At 35.9% G+C, this 27,124-nt stretch overlaps 2 protein-coding genes across 9 annotated transcripts in view; both read right to left on the reverse strand.

Moving 5' to 3' along the window:
* MAT2B (methionine adenosyltransferase 2 non-catalytic beta subunit) overlaps positions 1-4,447 on the reverse strand; it is a 483,564-nt gene extending 479,117 nt beyond the window's left edge. For 2 of the 4 annotated variants that reach the window (XR_013764810.1, XM_079145946.1), the window contains exon 1: positions 1,660-1,821. Coding sequence is in view for 3 of the 4 variants with exons in the window: in XM_079145946.1 (XP_079002072.1) it covers positions 1,660-1,722 (63 nt within the window). In the remaining variant the exon portion in view is untranslated. Of the gene's footprint in view, positions 1-1,659; positions 1,823-4,038 lie in introns of those variants that run through there. The other 2 variants (XM_079145947.1, XM_079145948.1) reach the window with 2 other exon arrangements.
* Positions 4,448-10,308: 5,861 nt separating this feature from the next.
* HMMR (hyaluronan mediated motility receptor) overlaps positions 10,309-27,124 on the reverse strand; it is a 30,676-nt gene continuing 13,860 nt past the window's right edge. For 4 of the 5 annotated variants that reach the window (XM_079145942.1, XM_079145943.1, XM_079145945.1 and 1 more), the window contains 9 exons: positions 26,786-26,934; positions 24,605-24,819; positions 22,561-22,677; positions 18,596-18,742; positions 18,156-18,308; positions 17,943-18,042; positions 17,035-17,211; positions 14,235-14,397; positions 10,309-13,563 (listed from right to left, as the gene is read on the reverse strand). In XM_079145942.1, the coding sequence (XP_079002068.1) occupies positions 13,544-13,563; positions 14,235-14,397; positions 17,035-17,211; positions 17,943-18,042; positions 18,156-18,308; positions 18,596-18,742; positions 22,561-22,677; positions 24,605-24,819; positions 26,786-26,934 (1,241 nt within the window). In that variant the 3' untranslated portion in view covers positions 10,309-13,543. The remainder of the gene's footprint in view (positions 13,564-14,234; positions 14,398-17,034; positions 17,212-17,942; positions 18,043-18,155; positions 18,309-18,595; positions 18,743-22,560; positions 22,678-24,604; positions 24,820-26,785; positions 26,935-27,124) is intronic. The other variant, XM_079145944.1, reaches the window with a different exon arrangement.

The raw sequence follows: 27,124 nt of genomic DNA on the forward strand, positions 1-27,124 counted from the left end.
CCACACATCGCCGAGTTTGTTAGGATGAACTCAACTACCATGTATAAAGCTCTAAAAAACAAAACACACCAGTTTGTCACTCTAAACGTATCTGCTATATTGTACAAAGTCTTAGTCATATGAAATTCAACCACTTCAGGTGATCAAGATTTTTGAAATATTAAGTACATTTAAATACATACAGAGCTAGTATTCACACTAATTAAATTATATCGAATTGTATAGGTATTCCAAATGGTTCAACAGAATACTCTGGGGCAGTGATTTCTCGAAAAGTAAAGTGAAATATTACAAATATCTGGAAGGAGTTAAGAAATTTAGCATCTTATGACTTTAGGAATCTTAAAATTTGGCAAATTTTCATAATAAATTTTTAGTGAATTCTCATAGTATTCCCAAAGAGGTAGATCTTGAAGTAGACATCCCTGGGATTTAAGAAACTAAGATCTCATGACTCCTTATATGGGAATGGTCTAACTCCTACTGTCACCCTATTATTGTACCACATATAGTACTCTTAACAGGAATTACTACTGGCTGCTTCTCTAACATCAACTATTTAAGAGTTCTCGTGAGTGTACAAATTTTACTCCTAAAGGTTTTGAGAGAGCAACAAGTGGGTGCCTACTTCTTATACCAGTTTTAATGAAGGAAAATACAAAATGCCAATTTTCATTTCTTTACTGAACTCTGAAAATGCAGGAAACTTTATATACACACAAATAAATACATGTACACAATAAATATGTATGCAGGAACACAAATGTAAACAAAGCAACAGGCAACATGCACTCAGCAGTTTGGGATAAATAGGAAGATTGGTGAAGTTATGATAGATGGGTTAAACTTCAATCTCCAAAGTAGTTGAAAACAATATATTACATTTCGGAAACAAAAATGTTTCATTATTAAAACAGTCATATCCTACATTCTTTCTCATACCTATAACATACTGACTCAGGAATGATCAGTCTTTCCTCCTCAGTGCTGGCTATAGTCTGTGCATGGATGAATGCTAAGGTGCCTGAAACGGAATGTGGGGGGGGAATGAGGGGTACCAGAGGCAGATCTCCCAGACATCACTAACCACCCTCCATCATGCAAAAATGCAGTGGTTCAAAGCCCTCGACGGTCAGACCTGACCTTCCATGCCTCAGTTTTCCCTTCTGTAAAACAAGGGAATGACGATCTCAAAGATTAATGTGCGTGACACATGCAGCCCGAAGTGCCGGTACAAACCAAGAGTTCAGAGAGCTGCCACAGCCAACACTGACGTTTCTGAAAAGCCACCTTCCCCTCTTCTTTCAAAGCTACGAACTTGTAAGATCAAGGAATACAAAAGATGGAGAATGGAGAATCAAACCGAAATAACTGCAAGCCCCGCCCCTTGGTCCCCGGGAGCGGAGACAGAAAACTCGAAAACAAATCCCCGACCTCGAGCTTCCTGCCGCAGCGGCTGGAGAGCAGAGCGACGGCTGCGCGCCGAGGTAAACAAACCCGGCGGCGCCCCCGCGGCTCCGCCACTGGGGAGGCGGCACCAGGGCGCTCCGGCCCGAGGCTGCGACTCCGACGGGCTGCACCCAGGAAAACCACACGAGCCCCCGGAGGCGGCGTGTCCCCTCCGTCCGGGCTCCCACCGGAGACCCCCAGACCACTCACCTCCACCAGCCGGCAGCTCCCGGGAACGAAGTGGATGGAGAGCTCTTTCTCCCGCCCCACCATGCCCGCCGTCTTCGCGCCGCCGCCGGAGCGGCCGCCACCTCCGCCAACCCCCGACCGCAGCGGACAGCAGCTCTGCCACCCTCGGCCCGCCTCCCCCAGGCCCAGGCCGACCCCCGCTCCTCGCTTCCGACTTCCGCCGCCAAGGCCGCGCCTGCTGATTGGCCACGTTCCGCGGACGCTCCGGAAAGGGGGTGGGCCCTCGCGGGACGCTCCCAGCCCACGCGCCAAATCTTAAAGTGACACACAAAACAAAGACCCTGACCTGAACATTGAAGGCAAGTTGTTTTGAGAAACTGTTTAATTTTCTCCTTCTACTTATTTTTTCTTCTTACCTGGGAAAGGATCGGATTAAATCGCCTAGAATTTCAGGTCTGCAGGCCATGCACTATACACCAAAATCACGACATGCAACGTGCAGAGTAGGATAAAACAAGTCCCTGGAGGCAACACAAAGGACATAGCTCTAGGGCATTAGGTGTGGTCTTTAAATGATTTAGTGAGAGACAAGGAATAAAAAGTGCTAGCATCTGAGTTACTAACACCTCAGGAATCTATTTGTTTTTCTAGGATGCTGAAAAAGTAGTGAAATTTCCAAAAAAATTAATTCTTCACTAATTAAAAATAAGGTGTGGGAGAAGAGATGAATCATCTGGGTACTTCTTCAAAACACATTCTTATTAGACTTTATCCATAATTACAGAATGAAAACTGGTAGTATATCCTGGACTTGACTTCTTAGTATCTTTAACAGGAGCCAAGGTTCCTGGCGTAGGGTGCCTTGCTTTCCTCTGGGAACCCAGCCCCGCAACTTGAAGGAGGGGAAGGTGTAATGTTGGGCTTTTCTCCACCTGTATCGCTTTTTAAAAGTAAATCAGAAACAGAAGCCCAAACGATTGAGGCTGACCAAGCACTTAACTGAATTCCCTTCCAGTTCTAAATCTCAAATCCCCCACGAGCCATGCCTCTGAAATTTACTCCGGACAAAAAAAGCCAGACACAGAGCACATAGGATTCTTCCACTTTTAACCGAACCGTGTGAGCGTTCTAGTCCATACACCGAATGAAAAATTTAAAAGTTGCTCACAAACGAGACCATGGCTTGGATTTGCCTAAAAAGGTCTTATTTTAAAAATCCTTTCTGGTTTATTTTAGAGCTGAAGATTAAGCACCCTAAGAAAGTTTTTCTACCTTAGAGCCCCTTGACTTTCCTTCCTCCCAACCTCCAAAATAACTCATTTCCTTGTTCACGTAAACACAAAAGTTTTTGTGGGACAGTAACTAAAGGCAGACTGAAATTTCTAGCTTTTAAATTTTTTTTTTTTTTTTTTAATTCACACCGTTAGTACTCATGAATTTAGCATTATTTAGGAAATTCTAGAGAGGATCGCCCAGGCACTAAACAAGCATAATTTGGAGACGATAAAGAAAAAGGCTGGGGAAGGGAACTGACCCAAGATCCTCTTCATTATCTTTCCTTTAAAAAGTGAGTTTTGTTTAAAGTTGTTAATTTAAATGTGTGATGCAATCTTATCTTCCTAGAGGGGGAAAACTGGGCCCCATCTGGAAGATTCAAGGGTTTAAATATGTAATTGGCATTTTGATTATCAGAGCATACTTGAGGAACAAAATATTTCTCTATATATTTAAGAACGTGGTTTGATACTTGCCAAGTAAAAGTTGGGTATAAGGGTTGTGGATGTAGCTGAGTGGTAGAGCACTTGTCTAACGTGCCTAAGACCCTGGGTTCAATCCCCTGTACTGAGAAACCAAGAAAGGAAAAAAAAAACAAGAACAAAACAACAACAAAACCCTGGGCGTAGTTCTAGGAAGATAATTTTGGATACTATTTCTAATCATTTCCTTTATTGAGGATAGGTTCTATGTGCATTAACAATCCTTTTACAGAAAATATACAACTTCACCTGGTGGCCAAGTCCAAAGGGAACAGCCTGTAACTAAAAGTTAATGTTAGCAGATCCAAGTCACACAAAGGCAAAAGCTGGAAAACACGACTAAGAATAAAATCCTTATTTATATAGAACCTTCACACATCAATACATTTAATTTGGTAAATGAAACTGCGGTAAGATTTTGCATTTTATTCTTGTCAATTAATGTTATTTAGCTGAGGGCTCCATTACCAGGTTTCCTGGGTCAGTTACTCAAGTTGGTTCATTCCTCAGTGTCTTGAGGTTTATGCTTTAAGGAAATCAATGACGCCAGTTTCTGTTTTCTTTACATATTCATTCCGCTTTTAGCAGGCGTTCGCTGGAATGCTTTAAAACACACTCTTAATCCATAATTGCTAGCTCTTACCTGTTCCATGTCCTCCGGCATTTCAGGCATGATTCCAAAATTATTTCGGGAAAACAATCGAGATAGGTCTCAGCAACTGCCTTCTTTGGCTGGCTCTTTGTCTGTTCTGCCTTCAGAGAGCGCAGGCACGCTCCAAACGTGAGGCGCAGCTTCACTTGACCTTTTAAATTAGCATTTTGATTCCAATCCCGGAACCTCGTGCAGTTTTCCACAATGCAGTAAGCTGGCAGCTGATTCCCCGTGGTAGTTTCGAAAATACCCAATGAGAAGTTTCATGTTTCATTGCCAGCCAAGCGAGAATCTATATGGCAGAACTAGCTATTAAAAACAAAACAAAATAAAACCCTACAACTTCCTGTCCAGGCTTGTTGAAATTTTCTCTTGCAGACAGAAAGCATAAGCAAACTTTCGCAAAGCACACAGTCCCTATAAATGATTCCCGTTCTGAAATAGGTTATACAGTCATACCTTATCTTAACAAAATGTATTTTGAAAAATTCTCCGGAGTTTTTCCCTCAGTGATACCTAATTATTTCAAAGGATAATAAAGAACACGGGTGATAACAGCACACGGATGTGTAAATGCAAACAGGTCATTTCCATTAACATCCTTTTGCCTTCTTATTGTTTGAGAAAGTGGTAGGTGAAGTGGCCTTAAATTTAGCCAAGCATTAAGGAGTTCTAGCCAGTAATTTCCAAACTTGACTGCACCACAAAACCTATGCAAGGAAATCCTTCTCTAGAAGTTAAGCACAATAATTATATTTTTAATAATTAAAAAGGGTGATGAATATGCTCAGTGAAGCTTTGAACAGCTGTTTTGTATTATGGCTCTATACCAATTTAAAGAGCAACAAAAATTGCCATTTTAACTGGGCTTGAAAAAGAAATCACTTAATTATATTCTGCTCATTTAGAACTATAGCACATGGCAAACTCTAGGAGGCATTCAAGGGTCTATATATCATGAATTTTTGGGGGTGTTTACATTTTTTTAACTTTTAAGTTTTTTTTTCAGTTGTGGATGGATACAATACCTTTATTTTATTTATTTTTATGTGGTGCTAAAAATTGAACTCAGTGCCTAACACCTGCTAGGCAAGTGCTCTACCACTGATTTACAACCCAGCCCCTGGTATTCACATTTAAATATGTATCTTAGAAATTAACTTTATCAAGATACAAAAGCTAACATATCAAGCTTAGAAGAAAAACTAGGGGAACATCTTCATGATCTAGATAAAAATAAATAACTATTTCTTAGATATAATGGAGAAATCAAAAGTACACAATTTTTAGAGAAATCAAAACTACACAGTTGTTTTAAAAAGATAAAATTAATCAAAGTGAAAAACTTGTACTAACTAAAAGGTATCATTAAGAAAATGAATTAAGTACTAGATGTGGTGGTGCTAGACATGACTATAATGTAATTGCACCAACTCAGGAGGCTGAGGCTGAAGGAATGCAAGGCCAGTCCCAGAAACTTAGTGAGACCCTGTCTCAAAATTAAAAAAAACAAAAAGGACTGGGATGTAGCTCAGTGGTAGAATACCTCTGGGTTCAATCCCTAGTATGAAAATTAATTAATTTTTTTAATTATTAAATTAAGGAGAATAAACAAACTACAGACTAAGGAAAAACAATTCCAGTACATGTCTGAGAAAATATTTAAAGAACTCCTTCAACTCAATAATTTGAAAAAAAGTTTTTTTTAAATGGACAGAAGTTTTTAACAGACACTTCACTAAGGAAGTTATTATAATGACCAACAAACACAAAAAGAGGCTCAACATCTAGGAATTTCAAATTAAAACCACTTTGAGATACTGTTTCTCACCGAACAGAATAGATAAAATTAAAAACACTGATAATATCAAATACTAATAGGAAAGGAAAAATTTTAACTCTCCCTTTTAAGACTTTTTCAGCTGGACCCGAGACTTAAATTGACATAAGAAAAGCATACAGGATCTGGAAATATGGCTTGATGGCACAGGGCAAGACCCTGGATTTGATCCCCAGCACCACCAAAAGAAAAAGAAAAGTATATATGTATACTTTATATATACTAAAAGAATACACACACACACACACACACACACACACACACACTACACATTTTTTAAAAGCATACTAATATATTTAAGTACAAATTTTACATGGTGCAGACACCTTAGTAAGGGTTGAGGATGAGTAGAAAGTCCTCAGTGAAGTAGCTGGGGAGAATGACCTGTTAAATTCTGATGAATCTTCTTTGCAGTTAAAGAAGCTTCACTAAGCCCACTGGAAGTGGCTTTCTCATGCTTGGTGATAGCACCATTCCAGCCTAGTCTAAGGGGATTAACTGTTAGTTTTGATTGCCTTCTATAAGATATTACACTAGTCTATTACACTGATGATATTATCTGACTCATTAGTGAGGAATGAATGAGGAATAGCAAGCAGTTTAGAATAAGAGAAAGCCCTGCAAATAGTCCCTTCTATCGCACAAGCTATTCTGTTGCTCAGCGCCTTGAAGATTGTAGGCAAGCCCTCTGTCCTGAGCTATATGCCTAGGCTTCTCCTAAAATAATCGAACAAAATTTGACCTGTGATTGTAGCTTGGATGACTTCTGATTTTTCTGATTTTTTTTACTTGAGTGAGTTGGACTCAAGTAACCTTTGTAACAAGGTAGATGTCTCAATATCCAGCTCCACGCACATATAGGAACTGGGATTTTCTGTTTTACAATGTCAATACTGTTTATATAGTAGTCATGAACAGCAGCCAGATGAGTGGATCTGGAGGAAGGTTACCAGGGACAATGAGGAACAAAGCTATCCTAAACTCTGAATGATCCTTCTTATCACCAGCAAAAACTTGGGCAAGTATTCAAGGTTAAAAGATGTTATAGACACATAGGGCATGAGTTGTACTAGATATACACTGATTAATTTTCAGTGTAAACCTGAAAGGATCTTGGCTAATGATATGTGTTTAATAATATGTGTTTATAATGATAATGTTTAGCCACAGATATGTGGCTAAACATTATTTCTGGGTGTGTCTGTTTCCAGATGAGATTTAACACCTGAATTGCTGGATTCAGTAAAGTAGATTCTAAGTCTATTCAGGCCCAAATAGAAAAGCAGAAGAGAGAATTCATTCCTTCTACCTGTTTAAACTTGCAACATCTGACTTTTCCTGTCCTTGAACTTGAACCAAATTGCATCATAGATTCTTTTGGGCCTCCAGCTTGAAAACAACTGATTGTAGGTCTTCTCAGTATTCAAAATCATATGAGTCAATTCTTCATAATAAATTGTCTTTTCTATATATCTCCCAATGGTTCTGTTTCTTTAGAAAACTCTGACTAATATGGATTTTGGCATCTAGAGTGGTTCTAGAGGAACAAAATATTAAGGATGAGTTTTCTGAATTGCTTTCAGATATTTTGGAATTAGCACTCTCATTAAAAATGTAATAACACTCTTTCCAGTAGTGAAAGACAGTTCATGTCATGATTTGGCAATAGAGATACATAAAATATTTTCATTGGGTAATCCTAATTAACCACTTATAAAAGGCAAGGAGCTAGGTGACTATGTATGATATTTTCAAATATTTTAGGAAAACTGTCAGGTAAAATGAGGTGGATTGATTGTCTCTAATATCACTTGATAAAGCGATGCAAACAAAGGATGAATTCAGGAATTCCAATGCTCAGCTCAAGTGACCAAACATGATCTAAAAGTGTTTATGTGTGCCCTTATGGGGAATTTATTTCTTGGCACTGCACGGCTCAGGCTGATGAAAAATCAAACACAGAATCTCATCTTCCCACTGGCTGAACTGTAGCTCAATTTGAAATCCCAACTTTTCTGGGTGTCTATTATTAAAGTGAGGGCACTAACTGGGAAAGGATGGAATCCTTTAGGTTGTGAGAACACATGAAAAGTCCTCCATGAAATTGAGAACACTGCCACTGAACTCTGGTGTCTGCCAGCAGAAGAGGCTTCCCTAAGCCCAGTAAGAAGCCACATCCCAGTGTTTGGTTATAACACCCTCCAACCTTGTCTGAGAGGATTTACCTCACATTGCCTGAGGAAATTATAATGGCCTCTCCCTCCCATCTCCCAGTCAGTTGCCTTGTGAGACAATGCTGATTCTTTGAAGGACTCATCCCCAGGACCCATCTTTGCAAAAACTAGATCTACAACAAGATTCAAGCCTCTGTAGGCTCCTCAAGATAAGGAACCTATGGAAAGGTGCACCATACTCCAAAAGAAATTACTTGAATTTTCTCATTTATATAAAGAGAAATCTGGGAAAATGTGCAAGGAAGGATACTAAGGATGTGAGTAAATGATGGGAATACAAAGCTGGATCCAGTCATATTGCTGCTTGGGAAGTCAGGGCTTTAGTTTGGGTAGGTGATCCATGAATAAAAAAATGGTCCACAGTGAGCAAACTGGAAAGCTGGTCCTGCCTTGGTTTAATGTAGAGGAAGGAACTGAAAGACTTAGGGAGATTGGAATGTTAGAGTTAATTGTCTCTTACGCCCTATTCACTGACTGGAAAAGCAAAGATAGATATACCTTTCAACAATAGTGTGAGAACTAAGTGTCAGCTTTCCATCATTTGGACAGAACACCTTGGAAAATCATCTTAAAGGAGATTTATTTTGGCTCAGTTTCAGAAATTTCACTTGGTGTTGCTTGCTTGGTCCTGTTGCTTTGGACCCATGATGAGGCAGAACACCATGGTTGGCAAAGCAGATGCTCACCTCATGGTGGCCAGGAAGTAAAGTAAGAAATGGTTGGGGTCCCCATATCCCCTTCAAAGGCACACCCCCATGGCTTGACTTTCATTAGACTCTGCCTCATGAAGTTTACACCACCTCTCCTCAGTACCACCAGCAGGTAACCAAGTCTTCAACAAAGGGTCTCTGGGGGACATTTAAGATCTAAACAGTAACAGTATCCCGGTATTCTTTTCAGAGCTTTATGATTAATCTTTGTAGAACAGACCTCAAACTGTAACTGTAGTCACTAAACTGGGAAATTTAAATGCAAGGGAAATAATTGATCCTAGGGTGGTGGTGGGGGGGGGGCAAATGATTGGGGAAAAATAAAATCACCAAAGTTAATGTGGTACGTTTTTCACAATAGACATCAGAACCAGAGGAGTCATCAGAATAGTTTGACTTGCTATACTTATGGCTTCATGATCACGGTTTTCCTATAAGTGAAAGAGACAGGAAGCCTACTAACTTCTTACCTAATCTGCATAAGCTTTAAAGTTCTAGGTCAAGTGAACAAAACCCTAACCTGAATCATATGATCAAAGAATCATGGACAATGAATTAATTCCCAGACTTAAGTCAGTGTACAAACCTCTTGAATGAAGCAGAGGCTGGGTCCCTTGAGGAAGACTTCTAGTATATTACTAAAAATCTAGTGTTAAGTCTCTCCCAGTCTTTCCCAAAGGGACCTACAGCCTTTTCACAGGGTAACTGTAAAGGGTAAAAGAGAATAATCAGAACTTTTGTGGACTCCTGGACACTGGCATTGGACTCACGCAAATTCCAACAGACTGAAAATGTCAATATGACCCACCAAAGTAGAGGCTTATGAAAATCAAGTGTTCAACAATGTCAGTGCAGGCCCATCTCCCAGTGTGTCCTGTGGCTATTTCTCTAGGTCTAGAATACACACTCGACAGATGGCAAAACACCCATATTGATTCTTTGACCTATGAAGTGAAAGCTATTATGTTGGGAAAGGCTAAGCAGAAGCCACTAGGACTTCTACCTATTAAACCAAAAGCAATACAGATGCTCTTCAACTTAAGATGGGATTACACTCTGGTAAATTCATCCTAAATTGAAAATATCATTGTGAAAGATGTATTTAATATACTTAACATACCAGACATTATAACTTACCCTTACCTACCTTAAATGGGCTCACAATAGCTTACAGTTGGGCAAAATAATCTAACACAAAGCCTACTTTATAATGAAGTGTTAAATATCTCACATAATGTATTAAGTACAATCGTGTAGCTTAACAATGGGAATATCTCTGAGAAATGTGTAGTTATGCAATTTCATCATTGTGCAAACATCAGAGTATGCTTATACAAATCTGGATGGTAAAGGTCAACACTTGATGTATCCTTTTGAAACAATCCAGAGACATGGTAAACATGCGAAGTGTAAAGCTGCTGTCAGCATAACATGGTTATATGCTTAAAAACGTATTTAAAAAGTATAGTAAACATAAACCACCAACAGTCACTTATTATCCAGTGTTATGTACTGTACATAAGGAATGTGCAATGACTGGCATATGTTTCCCATGATCAGCAGCACAGGAATTTCACCATGAACACAAAATGCTCTGTGCTATGATGTTATGATTGCTATAAAGTCACCAGGTAATCAGAAATTTTTCATGTACAATGGAACAACATATATGCAGTCTGTCATTGACTGAAAGATTGTTTTTCTGAGTATGACTGTACTGTAATGAAAGTGAAAAAACAATGGATGTGTGGTATGGAAGACAGACTGGTATTTTGTAGACATGATGTATGGAAACACAATTGCTAAAAAATGCTGGAAACACAGCACACTACAGAGTATTGGTTGTTTTCTCTCTTTATCATATAGATGACTGAGAGCTGTGGCTGGCTACTAATACTCTGCATGGAAGAGAGTATTGTAACCCACAGCTCTAGCATAGTATCAAAATTCAAAATTTGAAGTGCTATTTCCATTTAATGTGTGTCACTCTGGCACAATTGTAAATTTGAAATAATTGTAAACCAAGGACCATCTGTACTGAATTCTTAGGGGAATTGAAGAGATTAGTGCTATCAAGTATTTGAAGGATGCAGGGGTGTTGATTCCCACCACATCCCCATTCAACTCACCTATTTAGCCAGTGCAGAAGACAGATGGAAATTGGAGAATGAGTGAATAATCATCAGTTTAACTACATGCTGGCTCCCATTGCAGATGCTGTACCAGATGTGCTTTCATTGTTTGAACAAATTAATGCAGCTCTTGGTTCCTAGCATGTAACTACTGATCTGACAAATTTTTTTTTCTCCATGTCTATCTATAAAGCAGATCAGAAGCACTTAGCTTTCAGTTGGCAAGGCCTAGCTCAGAAGTATATTCACTATCCACACCTATGTCATAATGTAGTACACAGGGATAGTAATTGCTTTTTCCTTCCACAAGGCATTACATTGGTCCATTACACAGATGATATAAGGCTGACTGGACACATTGAGTGAGAAGTAATTTAGACTTATGGGTAACACATTTGCATGCCAGAGAATGGGAAATAAATCTGGCCAAAGTTCAAGGACCTTGTACCTTAGTAAAATGTCTAGGGGTCTGGTGGTACATGTTGAGATATCACTTCTAAGGTAAAGGGAAAGTGGTTGCATGTGTCCTTTCCCATAACCACAAGAGGTACAGTACCTAGTGGACCTCTTTGAATTTTAGAAGAAATATATTCTTCATTTGGGTGTGTTACTGTGGCCAATACTGAGTGATTTGAAAAACTGCTAGTTTTGAGTGGGGCCCAGAATAGGAGAAAGCCCTGTGATGGGGCCAGACTATTGCTTAAGCTTTTCTGCTGAAGCTACATGATCTGTCAGATCCAATAAAATTTGAAAAGGCCAATTGCAGATGGGGATGTTCTTTGGAGTCCTTAGCAGGTCTCTATAGGTAAATCATGGGATAGATCCTTAGAATTTTGGAGCAAAGACCTGCCATGCTTTGTAGATAATTATACTCCTTTTGAGAAACAGCTCATGGCCTGTTGTTTGGGCCTTAGTGGAAATTTAACACTTGTCCACAGGCCACAAGTTAACATACAACCTGAGCTACTAATTGTGAAGTGGATGTTAGCGCCCTACCAAGTCATAAAGTTGGATGTGAACAGCAGCACCCCATCATTAAATGAAAGAGGTGTATATGTGATAGAGCCCAAACAGGTCACAAAAGCACAGGTTACATGAAGAAGTAGCCCAAATGCCCATGGTCCCCACTATTGCTACATTGCCTTTTCTTTGCCATCCTGTACCTGTGGCCTCATGGGGAGCTTCCTATAATCAGTTGACAGAGAAGATTTGGGCTTCATTTGCAGATGGTTCAATATGATTTGCATCAACTATCCTCTAAAGTGGCAGCACTGTGGTCATTTTCTGGGACATTCAGGTATGACAGTGGTGAAGGGAAACCCTCCCAGTGAGCAGAACTTCCAGCAATGCATCTGGTTCTTTATTTTGCTGTTACTTCAGATTGACTAAAAGCAGTCTTAAACTATTTATCAGACAATTTTTCTAATTTCTGTCTTTATTCTAAACCTATTTCAAAAAAATCACAGTTTAAAATTCAACCAAGTACTAATATTTGACAAAATAATTTATTAAGAAAAACTATTCTGTGATTGTCTACTGGTCCATCAACATTACAAAAATGGTGATTTATAATCACACAATTGTGCAAATAAGATATAGCAGAGGGAGAATTACTACTTTCTAAACAGTATCATTTGTGATTTTGGGGACAAGGTTCACTGGAGGGGAGGGGGTGCAAAGACAATAAATATATCTTAAAGGAGGATTAATGTAGTTTCATAAAATGAAAACTTAATAATTAATTGAGTAAATGACTTACTGTGTGATTTTATTTCATGTTATACAAATATTAAAGTTTCAGAAGATACACAAATGTTAAGTTCTCAAAGAGGTTACATGTAAAGTCTTTAATTAACAGAAGAGTTTGTAAAAATGAAGGTTTGTAAGCCCAATTACAAATTTTTAATTTAGTAGAACTGAGATAGAGTCTAGGAATCTGTAAATTATTAAATAACTTAGTAACTTTGATAAAAGATAATGAGGTGACTGGGAGTTAAGCCTGTCTTTATTTCATGTTTGAACTGGACAAATAGATGGGTGATGAGTAGGACAGAATGGACATTATTAGTAAATCAAAGTAGATGCAAGAATGAGCAAAGGCATGTTAGCCTTTCAAATCCTTTTCAGATTAGAAAAGACTTGAGAATCAAGTTAAAATAATCTGATAATTAGAACCTTGAAACTGAGGTTATAGAATAGGGGAATAATAATTTGACAGTCATTTTTAAAGAAATGTTGATTTGACGGTATGCACCAAAAGCCAAAAAGCAGTGAGAATGTTTAGAATGAAATAATAAAGGTAAGTAAGTATTAAGGAGTTACTTCACCAAAGAAAATAAAATATCAACAATATCAACTGAAATTTTGGTTAAAAAAAATGTTGAACTCCCTCTTAACTGAAAAAAGTTGAACTTCCTTTACATATCTGAGGATAGGAAGTTCTAATTCACCTTAAAAATAACATAAAATACCCATTATAAACATAACAACATCATCAAAAATAATAGCAGTATGTATAAAATAATCTTCAACACGTTTTTCATATATTTACTTGCATGATTCTTGACACTGCGTAGGAGTTCAGTAGCAGTTTGAATTGCCTGGGAAGATTATTAAGAAGTATTAGTTTAAATTAAAACAAATTTCATCGTTGTTTTTTTTTTTTTTTTTGCGGTGCTGGGGATTGAACCCAGGGCCTTATGCTTGCGAGGCAGGCACTCTACCAACTGAGCTATATCCCCAGCCCCTTCATCAAGTTTTATAAATTAAAAAGAGGCAGCCCATGTTCTGGAGAGTAGATGGAACAATATTTACAGTCTGCAGCATAATTTTGCTTATAGTTCTTTATTCATTATTTAACCTACTTGGATTTATAGTGAAAGACAAAGGTTCAGCCCAAAAGAGATTTGCTTCTCCAAAACTACAAATTAGAAAATTATTACTAATGGCCTAAGAGACATTTAGGTTAAAAATGTAAATGTTTTATATGGGGAATAATTTGGGGGGAAGGGATAGGATAGGAGCAAAACTGTCAGATAAGGCTTCAAGGAAGATCCAGTTTTAAAGGAGCCTGAAAGACAAGCAGGGTCTAGATATACAGAAAGAATGAGACAGGAGGAAAAAAGCATTGTATGAATCAATCTCAGGAAGAATTTCTTATCTATAAAGGTATCAATAAATTTTCAAAGTTCATAAAAAGGGTGAGTTGCTAAATGCTGTGAAAGCAAATCCAAAGGAAGAGGACAGTTCTATACATGTACTCATTTCTTACCTTCCTTTAATGGAGTTTTCAGGGCAAAATTTTCTTTACTTTCATGATGAAAGGCCTTTGAAGGATCAAAGCGTTTGATACCCAGAACTTTATTCAATTCTTCCTGAAGTTTTCTCTCATTTTGTTTCTTTTTAGCAAGTTGAGATCGGAGTTTTGACACCTCCTACATGAGAAAAGTATAGAGAAAAACAATTATTAAAAATCGTGTTGGTAGAAATGTTTTGTTACCAATGTTGCAGGCAAATTGCACAGTTGCAAATTTAATGGCAAAAATCACTATTACACTTTAAGAATGAATTACAAAATATCTTTGAACAGTTATGACAAGTGACAAAGTCTTTTAAGTCTTCTTGCTTCTCTGTAAGTACAAAGTTATTTTTCTAAAAGTTCTCAAAAGAAATGCTGAAATCAACTACTGGCATGATACCATGAAAGCTCTGCTAGTAAAAAAAAAATAATTTATAAAAAGGCAATCAATTAGGGCCCCTGAAAATGGCTACGAAGGCAAAATAGCAAATGAAGAAACATCTATTTAAAAAGATCCACAAAAAAATCTGTAGGAAACCTGAAAGTATGTGGCATTTCAACCCCAACTCCTCTAGCCACAAACACAGGCCTTTCTTCTCTCCCAGCTTCCGGAGACTTCTTGCTTGGAAGATCAGGACATCAGACTTTCTCATCTTGCCCAAAGTTTTTTTTATTGCTATAGTTATGTCCTGTGCAAATTTAGTTGAAGGCTGGAATATCCCTTTCTCTGCTCAGTCCCACTTGTGGTATAGGAGCTTGATTGGGGCACAGTGTGTTGAAAATACTGTGACCCTGATCACCTGTGCCCTGGTTCAATTTTGTGCCAGAAAACACAAGCTGAGAAATCCTGAGACTATTCTTCATCCCCTTTCCCTGCAAGACCTCACCTTCAGGGGTAGATGTGAAATTCAGAAAAACCTGTCACTACCCCCAATTTCAGCTCTAGAATTCTAGCTCAGAGATTGAGAGAAAAACAGACCATAAAATAGCTCCTAATTTCTTTACAAAGGAATTGATTTCACTTTGAACAGATCATGTAGAGATAAAGACTAAGAATGCTGTAAAGAGGAGAGGTGGTTGTGGTGAAAGGGAAATTGAAGGAGATTAAAGGGGTAGGCTAAACTGTAGGCTGGCTAGTTTGTAGGACAGAAATGGGGAATAAGAGCTGAGAGGAGCCTTTCCAGAGTCAGAACAAGTATCAAGCAGTAATCTCAGACATAACTCCTACAAATGAGACAGAATTTTTTTTTTTTTTTTTTTTTGATACTGGGGATTGAACTCAGGGACACTTGACAATTGAGTCAAAAAATAAACATAAGAAAAAATGTTCATCATCTCTTGAAATTAGAGAATTGCAAATCAAAATTGCTGTGGTACTTTTGTCTAGTATGAGATAACCTTATCTTGCAACACTGTTGTACCTCTGATGTAGCTATTCAGGAGGTTGCAGTTTGGGTATGCCTAGTCACCCTGGGGTAAGCTTGCTTTGGCAGTGCTACCTTCCTGTCTTTCACTGACCACATGACTGATCATTCTGCTAATTGCTGGTTCATGGCTGTTTTCAGTAGTGTTCTAAGGCATACAAATTGCCCTCAATATTAATCCAATCAGATTCTGGCTCATTGCCGGCTGGCCCATACCTGTAATTCCAGTGGCTCTGGAGGCTGAGGCAGGAAGATCTCAAGTTCAAAGCCAGCCTCAGCAAAAGCAAGGTGCTAAACAACTCGGTGAAACCCTGTCTCTAAATAAAATACAACATAGGGCTGGGGATGTGGCAATTATCAAGAATACAAGCAGTAAGTTTTGGTGAGGATGTGGGAAAAAAGATACACTCATACCTTGCTGGTGGGACTGCAGATTGGTACCAACCACTCTGGAAAGCAGTATGGAGATTCCTGAGAAAACTTGGAATGGAACCACCATTTGACCCAATTATCCCACTCCTTGATTCATACACAAAGGACTTAAAATCAGCATACTATAGTGATGCAGCCACATCAATAGCAGCTTAATTCACAATATTCAAACTATGGAACCAACCTAGATGCCCTTCAACAGATAAATGGATACAGAAAATGTGGTACATATAAACAATGGAATATTAATTAGCCACAAAGACTTATAAAATTATGGTATTTGCAAGTAAATGGATGGAACTAGAGAATATCATGCTAAGTGAAATAAGCCAATCCCAAAATATCAAAGGCCAAATGTTTCTTCTGATAAGTGGATACAGATTCATAGTGGAGGGTGGGTAGGGAAGAATGAAGGAACTTTGGATTATGCAGAGGGAAGTGAGGGAAGGGTTGGGGCCGTGGCAATGCTAAAGACGGTAGAATGAGAGAGTCATTATTACCCTATGTATATGTATGATTACACTACTGGTGAGACTCAGCACCATGTATAGCCAGAGGAAAGACAAGTTATGCTCCATTTGTGTACAATGTGTGAAAATGCATTCTGTCCTGTATCACCAATTAGAATAAAAAAAATTACAGAAAAATAAAAGAAATGGATGTGTAAAGCTTTATACATTCTTCCAACTACACCAGTAAATTTCAGTGTATTATACCATAGTTGGAAAACCTGAGAACACTGAACATACACCTGGTAAACACTAAAATAAACCCATTAATTCTCACACAGAATTTTCTCTACAAACTGTTGCTGTTTTTCGATACAAAAGACTTTTATCATATTTAAATATTATAAATAAAATATTAAGACCTTCACTCCAATACCCATTAGTAAAATTAAATGCTATTTTACGTACCGATTTGAGTTGGCTATTTTCATCTTTCAATTTCACAACATGCTTGATTTTTTGCTTCAGATTCTGATGACCCAATAATTCCGCATATGAATCTCTTATTTTATTTAGCTGCTCCTGAGTTGCACCATGTTCACTCAACAAAGCCCGTTTCTCTGCTTCAAATGCATCCAGTTGAAGCTGGATTATTTTTAAAAATGAAATTAAGACTTCAAATTATTAAATCTTACAGGTTTCATATAAAGTGTAAAAAAAACTAAAACAAGAACAACAACAACAAAAACACAGTATATTTGCCTTTTCTCAAGGATCTCAACAGATTTTCTAAGAAAATCTTTAAAATTTTTAAGTTTTCATTTTAAATAATATTCAGAGGTAAAAAAGCAAGGAAAGAAAACCAACTAGGTCTAATACAGATAGACCTCATGTTATAACCAATGTGTTTCTACTGTATTTAAGTGCCCAAATTAGAATGTATCCTTTTCTTAAAATGATACTATTTGATCAAAACAAAATGCACATCACAAAGTGATATGAAGCAATCTGAACTATAATTTCTTTATTAGAAAGCAATTTTTAACCTATAAAGGTTACATTAAAAATTTATGTTCAGCCAGGTATGGTGTCAGACACCTGAAATCCCAGCTACTCAGGAGGATTCCAAGTTCCAGGTCATCCTGGGAAATTTAGTGAGAACCTATCTCAAATAAAAAAATGTATCATGGCTGTGGCTCAATGGTCAAGAGCCCCTGGGTTCAATCCCCAGGATGAGGCATAAAAATTTAAGTCTAGTAAAATTTTAAATTCTATTTCAATACAGTTGGAAAAATACTATAAACCATAATCCATTTTATAAACCTTTAACAGGATGGTAAAATAAACACATGTAAGTTTAATTCCAAATGACAAACCTGAAAAGGTTTTGTTTTCTTATATAGATCTTCATAAAGGAGACGCCACTTATTAACTTCCTCAGTTAATTCTGCCATTGTATTTTCTTTCCCAGCTTTTCTATATGGAAAAATTAAATTAAGAAAACATTAATTATGAAATCAGTTTTAATTTCAATTAGGGAAAAAAAAAAAACTGCATTACATGGCACTCACTTTCTCATTATAGCTTACCTTACTTCTTCCTCTTCCAGTTGTTTCTTAAAGTCTTCATCTTGTTGTTTGAGTTGGTTCTGCAAATCAGTTATCTTTTTAAGAGAAGAAACTGTCATTTCTTTGATTTCTACTTCTTTCAATGCTGATCTGTTCTGTAGATCTATAAGCATCCTTTGAATTTGAGAGAAAAGTCACTAAACATTTTACAGATATTTTTCTTTCCCTTCTTGTTTTTTAAAAATCAAACCAAAAAAAAAAAAAAAAATCAAACCAAAAGGATTCCAAATAACTCTTCAAATATCATACTTTCTGGATTTTTAAAAAATAATTACTATTTAAGATGACCAAAAACAAGCCATGGCACAATTTCCTGCACCATTTGGTAGCTGGCTTTTGACAACATTAAAATGTTTTAATGGTTCTAAGGTATTAGTGTGGGCAGGCATGCTTATTCATACCTGGCATATTCTTGATTTGTGTTCTCAGTTGTCAGTATCTGATGTTGAACATCCTGTGCTCTTTTTTCAGCCTTGGCCACTTTTTCCTGTAGTGATGAGTTCTCCAGTCTAAGATCTTCTAGCTCACTAATTATTAATGCTTTATAGCTTATTAAAAAGAAAAACAAAGTTAAAGTATTTTTCTAACTACTATGAAAACAACAAATAGAGCTAATCAGTTTATATTTTACATACTCTTCAGTAAAGTTAACAAAACTTTAATATATTCCTGCACTTACACAGTAAGAATTCAGGCTTTTAAGATGAGTTTATGAAGGAAATATACGAAGAGCTTTAAGCTGGTAAAATAGGGGAACATACATATTAGTTGATGATTCATAAAAGGCGTTTCTAAGGAATTTATACTTAAGCTGAGACATGATAGGTGAGGAAGAGTTAGCTAGGCAGTTAGGGGAAAGTATTTCAGAGTGATATCAGAGTGAGGTAGAACAAAGGCCACTAAGAGGTCAGACTGGAGTCCCATGAACAAGAGAAGCAGAAGCAGAAGCTAGAGGCATGGGGCTGAACACAGGTACAATGAGTTTACCTAAGGAATAAGGGAGAGCCATTAATTTGGATGTAGATTACTCTAAAGATATGAGGAGGATGGATCCTGGAAATTGGAGGCTGGAAAACCAGGAGTTCAAAAGGAAGACAACTATTTATCAGCCCAGGTGAACAATAATGGAAGCCTAAACTAAGGTGTTAGCAATGGAAAGATGGGAGATCTCTTTTGCAGACAGAATAAAAAGATTCAAGAGACTGATTGGATATTGGTGGTAAGGGAGAGAAAAACAAGTCTAGGATTTTTGGAATGAAAGTCTGGAAGATGAATGTTATTGACTGTAATTTAAAAAAAAAAACAAAAAAAACATAAGTTGGGTGTGGTGGTGCATGCCTATAATCCCAGTGGCTAAGGAAGCTGTCAGGAGGATCATGCCAGCCAGTCTCAGTGAAAGTGAGGTTGTAAGCAACTCAGTGAGACCCTGTCTCTAAAATACAAAATAGGGCTGTGGATGCTGCTCAGTGGTCAGGTGCCCCCAAATTAAATCCCGCACTCCTACCCCCTAAAAATCATAAAACAATGAGAGACAGAAAGAGTAAGAAGATTTAGAGTTGTTTTAGGCAGGTTATTATCAGGCAATAATAAAATATCTACTTGAATATGTCAAATTTGCAGAGATGAACGCTATGGAGCTGAAAAGAAGTGTGTTTGAAGAAATAAATTTTAATGCATTAGCATATGACTGATAACTAGAATGGATTAAAACCTTCTGAAGCAATATTTTTAGGACAGTTTGGGGGTTTTATTTTTTTGGGTTTTTTTTTGGTGATAGGGTTTAAGTTGCCAAGCTGGCCTCAAACTTATGACTCTCCTGTCTCAGCCTCCCAAGTTGCTCTGAAGCACTATTTTTCAAACCATTGAAAAGGGAAATTCCTTTAGAGGATACTGTGTATGTTTTATACATATATGTTCTGATATATAAAAAAAAATTATTTACATGTTTATCAGAATGTATCATATATAGGAATGTATCACTAGAGAAGGAAGTAGTAGTCAATGAATGACTGGTAGGCAATTAGTTATTCATAGGGACAAACAAAAAGAAATTTAATCTTTGTAACACTATACACATAGTAATTAGTTCTAGGTGGAAAAATGAAAAGTGAAAGCTTTGAAACTTTTAGAAGAAAAATAGGTAAATATCTTCATGTTCCTGGGATAGAAAGAAGTTCTTATATGAGACACATAAAAATTTATAAATTTAAAATGAATATATTACAATTTCCAAACTTAACATCAAGAATTTATAAGAAACCATGAAGAAAATGCAGACAGGTCACACCGTGGAAGAAAGTATCAACAATGCTGAAGCATTATCTACTGTACACTTAGTATACTGGTAAAATTTAAAAAGTCTAACAGCTTTGATGAGGAAGTAGAACAGTGGTTTAAGTTCTTATCCTCACTTTGGAAAGTGATTGGTATTAAATTTTAAAAATGAACATTCACATAGAAGGATTCTTATACATGTGTACTAGGAGACTCTAAGAATTTTCATAAGAATACCACCAGTAATAACCAAAACATAAGTAAATAAATAAAAAAAGGAAAAAACCCAAATGTCCAAAGTAAGAATGGACAAAAAAAATCTGATATATTCATACAATCAAATATTCACAGCATGACCATGAACAAACTGCATTCTCATGCAATAATACAATTCTATCCTATCCTAGAAATACATAATGCACAGGGAAAAGGCAAGTCAAATCACAGGAAATGGCATATGGTATGATGACAATTTCTGGTGATGCTGAGAACAAAATTAGATAACATGTTATTTATATGGGTATACAAGTTACAAAACTATAATGCATGGGGAAAAAAGTGAGAAAATACTAAATAGGGGCTTTGAGACAATGTTAGAGGTTCAGAGATGGCATACAGATGAAAACTCATATACAGATAAACAAGTTGTTGAATATCTTTATAATTAATGGTTGTCTTTTATGGGTTCATGTGTATTGATTATATTTTTATGCTTTATTACTTATGTACAGAATTATATATTCTTTTGTATCTATTACATATATTAAAATAGGATAAGTCTCCTCCCAAAATGGTCTAAATTATGATAAACAAAAATACTGATATTAATATACTGTTATATTTTGCAATTAAACTTTTTTTTTAAAAGGAAAAATAATGCTTGGCATGGAGGTATACACTTGTAATCCCAGTGGCTCGGGAGGCTGAGGCAGGAGGATAGTGAGTTTGAGGCACTAAGCAACTCAGTGAGACCCTGTTTCTAAATAAAAATACAAAATACGGCTGGGGATGTGGTTCAGTGCTTAAGTGCCCCTTAAGCACTGGATTCAATCCTTGGTACCAAAAAAAAAAAAAAAAGAAGTAGATATAATACACAGACAGACAAGTTTTTATTAAGAAGATGGAATGGGAAGAGGAATGGAATTTTAGGTTAAGGCAGATGTTAAGAAATGAGTTGTACTGGACAAGTGCAGAAGAAGCAAGCCAGAGTCGAGGAGATTTTTTTTTTTTTTAATGATGTATTTTAAAGATGACTGCATGTTAACGTGAATTCATATTGATGGGGAAAATTCCAGTAGAAAGGTTAAAAATTTTGAGAGACAAGGAATAAATATATAATGATGTCACTGAAAGTTAAAAGAAATTATTTAGTAGGTAAAATGCAGGAGTAGTATAAATGTGGGTGTTTTTAAGTTTGATTATGAGATAAGTTTTTCAATTCAAGCAAACGACATCAGGGAAGTAAAACAGAAGTATCAAAGGTTCAAAAATACATGAAATTTAGGGGCTGGGGATATAGTTCATTTGGTTGAGTGCTTGTCTTGCATGCACAAGGCCCTGGGTTCAATCCCCAGGCACCACACACACACACACACAGGAAAGAATGCAAGAATGTATGAAATTTAAACTGGATGGTGGGAGAAGGAAGTTCCTATATAAATAAAGAGACACTAATGCCAAATTATGGCTAGTCATTATGGAATGAAAAGATATAACCAAGTGTAGTAGAGAACGCCTATAATCTCAGTAACTTGCGAGGCTGAGGCAGGAGAATCACAAATTCCAGACCAGCCTGGGCAAGTTAGTAGAACTCGGTCTCCAAAAAAACCAAAACCAAAACCAAAAACAAAAAAAAAAAGCAAAAAAAAAAAAAAACAAATAAAAAGAGCTGGCTGGGGATATAGCTTAGTTGTAGAGCACTACTGGGTTCAATTACAAGAAACACAATACAAAACAAAACAACAACAATAATAACAATTTAAAGTTAATACCAGCCATCCTCGGTGTGATTACTTTGTTCACAGATTTCTGTAGATAAATATTTCTCCCCGTTGTCATTATATTTGAGAGTAAAGGCTCCCAAGAAAAATACCTTTCAAATTGAGCAGTAACATCTTCAAGGTTTTGCACTGTATTATTATACCTTTCTTGCAAAATTAGGGTGGCCTGCATATGAGCAGCATCATTTTTCTCCATTTCAGCTTCTTTCCTAAGAAAAGGAAAAATTTAGAAGATAAAATGCTAACAATAAATCATTACTCTAATTAAAGGAATATATAGGAACTGTGAATCATATAATCTCCTATCTTCATCTTTGCATGAGCTGCATTAGTTTAGAGCCAAGTTTATGACCTAATTCTTATATATTTTTCAGTGTACTAACATGTACTGGTTTCATCTTATTTCTTCTGCTCTTATTTTACTCGTTTTCATCCAAATTTAAGTTATTACTAAATTTCTTCTTTCATATCATATGGATTTAAGGGGTGTTTAAAATTTGGGGGAAAGAAGGTGAGTAAAAGCTCTGAAACAGAATCTTAACAACAGAAGCTAAAAATTGCCAGTTAAAAAGTACCCAGATTTACTCGTTTCATTCTCTGCACTTATACTATACTACTAAATACAGTTAAAGACACTTCATTTTAAAAGTTCTTTTGGAAACAGTTACAAGATTATATGGATTTATTCTGGATAAGTGGCTAATCTACATAATTCATTGTTAAGCAAAAACTCAACACTTAAATGGATTATTTTGTATAGACAAAATAGATTTTAAATTATCTTTATATATTATAAATCTCAGAATTACAAACTAGATGGGACACTGAAATAAGATAAATAGCTGATCAGATATTAAGCAACAAGTTTAGATTTCTAAAATATACACATCACAGCAAAAGCAATTGAATGTTACTAAAGGTTTTGTAATAAAAATATTTTCTTCACTATACTTTCAATTCTTAGTTGATATTTTCTTAAGCCTGAAAGTTTCTAGTCTAGAAGAGACCCTAGAGATCATCTTACAATTAAATACCTTTATTTTATAACCAATGAAATAGAAAATGACAGATCTGAGGGCTGTTTTGCTCAGAATCACCCAGTTATTTAACAGATATAGTAATAAAATTCTTATGTCATGACTGCTACACCAGTTCTTTGTCTTTAGGATAAATGTCTCAACTATCCTCTGTGAAATTGATATCTATCTCCTCAGTTTCTTAAGGTTCCTGTTCTTTAGACTGGGGCAGTACAGAACAATTCTGCTAATTATACTTTTGTACTATTTCCCAAAACACAGGTATAAAACCTTAAGTGTTCATTGTTATCACTAATCACAAGAAAATAGAAAGGAGATTAACCACAAAAATGTCCAAGAAGAGAAAGTGGGAGATTTACTATATTATAGGTCCATATCTCATTCATGGTTCCTTACTAATAAAATGCTTCAGTGATGAGATCCCAAGGATTTAAATAACACAATTTCTTTATTTGCAATTCAAATGGAAGAATCAAACTGGATATTTTAAGTACATGAAGTGGTGAAAGAGGTATAATATGATGGAAGTAATATGAAATCAGAGTCAAAAACCAAAATGACATCTGTCTTTCTACTTTGAATGATAAATTTCTTATTTTTCAATGCTTACCATTTCTGGATGTTTTTCCCCATGATGCTTTTTAATTGCTCCCTCGTGAAAGTTAACAAAAAATGTAATTTATACTATGTAAACTGATGTTCACATAGACAAAATATGCAATTCATTTTATTACTAAAGGGGAGTGTTACTAGTTTTTTTCCCCTAAATTCATCACTGTAATGCTGATGTCCAGTGATTTCTAGAAAATATAAAGAGCAGTAAAATAGCACAAACTTCAGTCATTTGTTTACTAAAACTACTTTAATTGAACTTCTGGCCTTAAAAATTTAAAGACAATACTTTTTACTTTAGGTGTCTTATTGGCTTGCATAGACATTCTTTGCCTGTACTTTTTCTCTCTTTTGTCTACTCCTTACTTATAAAGTAATTCCAATCTCACATATTCACAATTGAGGTGAGAATCTTAAAAAAATACACCAGGAAATAATTCTCAACATCTGAAATCATATATAAATAAGAGGTACTATTAATACAAACTCTTTCAGCTGTTCTTCTAGGAGTTTTAGTTCTTCAGCTGTAGTTTTTGTTTCCTCTTCCAACTGTTTAACCAGTCTTTCAGTTTGTTCCTCCTTTTGCTGTACTAGATCTAGTTCTTCAAGTGCTAGCTTTAATTCTTCCTTAAAAAGAGTCTTCTCTTTAATCATTTCTTGTTGATAACAAAACAGCTTCTGCTGAAGACTAGAAGATAATTCCTATATCCAAACAGACAATCACCAGAACAATTTGAAATGGCATTCTCAGGTTTTATGAAGACACCACCAAAAAAAAGAAAAAAAAAAAAAAAAAAAAAGTGTAGATAATGAAGTTTGAGAACTAAATTCCAGAGTTTCAAGGAAATATTAAAAAATATATGTATTTGGATGGGCATAGTGGCATATGCCTATAATCCCAGTAACTCAGGAAGCTGAGGTCCTAAACAACTCAATGAGACCCTCTCTCAAAGGTAAGGTGCCTCTGGGTTCAATCCTTAGTACCCCTCATATATATAAAAGTATGCAGATATGTATATAAATTATATATAATTAGATATAATATATAAATAATATAATAATATAATGAACATAATCACACACATAAAAATCTTCTTTCATGGACTGTATTCCACATCTTAACGCTGTGGCAAGTGTCATTACAGGATCTTTTTCTATGCAACGTACACAAAAACATAAAACTAAAATTATATTTATCTGTTTGCAATTGGCTTGTATGCATACTTTTCTCCTATAATATTATACCAAAGTGTATTATGATTTCAACATTATATAAAGTATTTTAAGCTATATAATACATAAATTACATAAACACATTATAATTATGAAAAATATTCTAACATTACGAATGAAGTAACTATTATTTTTCCACCCCAACTTCAGTTCTCTCTGCCCAGAAACATCTACTAGTTTGGAACATGTACGCCTTCTGGTCTTTGTCAATATATTTATATATATACATAAATATTTTTGGAATATAAATGATATATACATATGTAAAGGTCATTTTAAAAAAATCATAGAGGGCTGAGGCTGTAGCTCAGCAGCAGAATGCTTTCCTAGCACATGAGGCTCTGGGTTACATCCTCAGCACCATGTAAAAATAAACAAATAAAGGTATTGTGTTCATCTACAACTACAAAAAATTAAAAAACAAATTATAAAGTTGAGATATTTCTAACCCAACACAGTCTGATCTACTTACTTCATCTGTTTAGGCTGCCCCAAAATATACTGCTTCATGTCAATGCATCTAAGTACCAACTGTCCCAACCATTATGAATATTTTATATTATCAAATGTTTTAATTTTCACCAATCTTTTTTGGGGGGTGGGAGGCAGGTACCAGGGATTGAACTTGACCACTGAGCCACATCCGCAGTCCTATTTTGTATTTTTATTTAGACAGTGGGTCATCACTGAATTGCTTAGCGCCTCGATTTTGCTGAGGCTGGGTTTGAACCTGCAAATCTCCTGCCTCAGCCTCTGGAACCACTGGGATTACAGGTGCGTGCCACAGTGCCCAGCTAATTTTCACCAATCTTTTTTTTTTAACCTTTAATTAATCAATTAATTTCTAATGTGGTGAGGACCAAACCCACTGCCTCACACGTGCTAGGCAAGCAGTCTACCACTGAGCTACCACAACAGCCTTGATGTTCACCAATCTTGTAAATGAAAAAAATTTATTTCCATTTTCTTGATTACTACTGAGATGAAGTACATTTCATGTTTATAGGATATGAGAGAATTATCTACTTTCACCTTATAGGTTAGTTTTCTCATTTATACACACACACACATAATGTCCTTAACATAGTCTAAATTTTACAATTATTTTGTTTCCTGCAGTCATGCTTTTATAAGACAACTCTAAATGTCCACGTGGCCCTTATAATACAAAAATATAATAGTAAAACAATATTAAATGATTTACCTACTTTGCTACATCTGTATTTTAATTTTTTCATATTATTAATAACCCCAAAGTGAACACACTGTGAAGGTGTGTGACTAAATCTTCAGCATATTCATGGTCATTTCCTCAGGATTGTATTTTTAAAAATTAGAATTGTTGGATCAAAGGATATATAACAAAGTTTTCTGACACACAGAGATTTATGACATATAATAAGCATATTTTTAAGAAAACATTCCAGTTAACTACCTTTTCTTGTTGGAGAAGTGACTCAATTTGCAACTCTTTTTGTTGTAGCCTTTCATGTTCTTGTTTTTCCAGAATAAGTTTCTCTTTTAAGTTTTGCATCTCTGTATTTAGACTTTCATCCCTTTCTGTTTTCATGTTGAGAAGGTCTTCTATAAAAGGAAAACATTAAAAATACTGTAACTACATATAAATGTTATCTTTAAAAAACCCATATACCCCAAATATTTCATTATACTGGTTTTTAATATATTATATAAATAGATTGTTTCCAAATGAAAAATGCAAAAATTGTGAAGTTTGTACAATTATAAATGGTATGTCATGTAACAAAATCTTCAT

This window comes from Sciurus vulgaris (assembly GCF_902686455.1).
Source record: "Sciurus vulgaris genome assembly, chromosome: 6".
In the NCBI taxonomy this organism is placed as follows: Eukaryota; Metazoa; Chordata; class Mammalia; order Rodentia; family Sciuridae; genus Sciurus; species Sciurus vulgaris.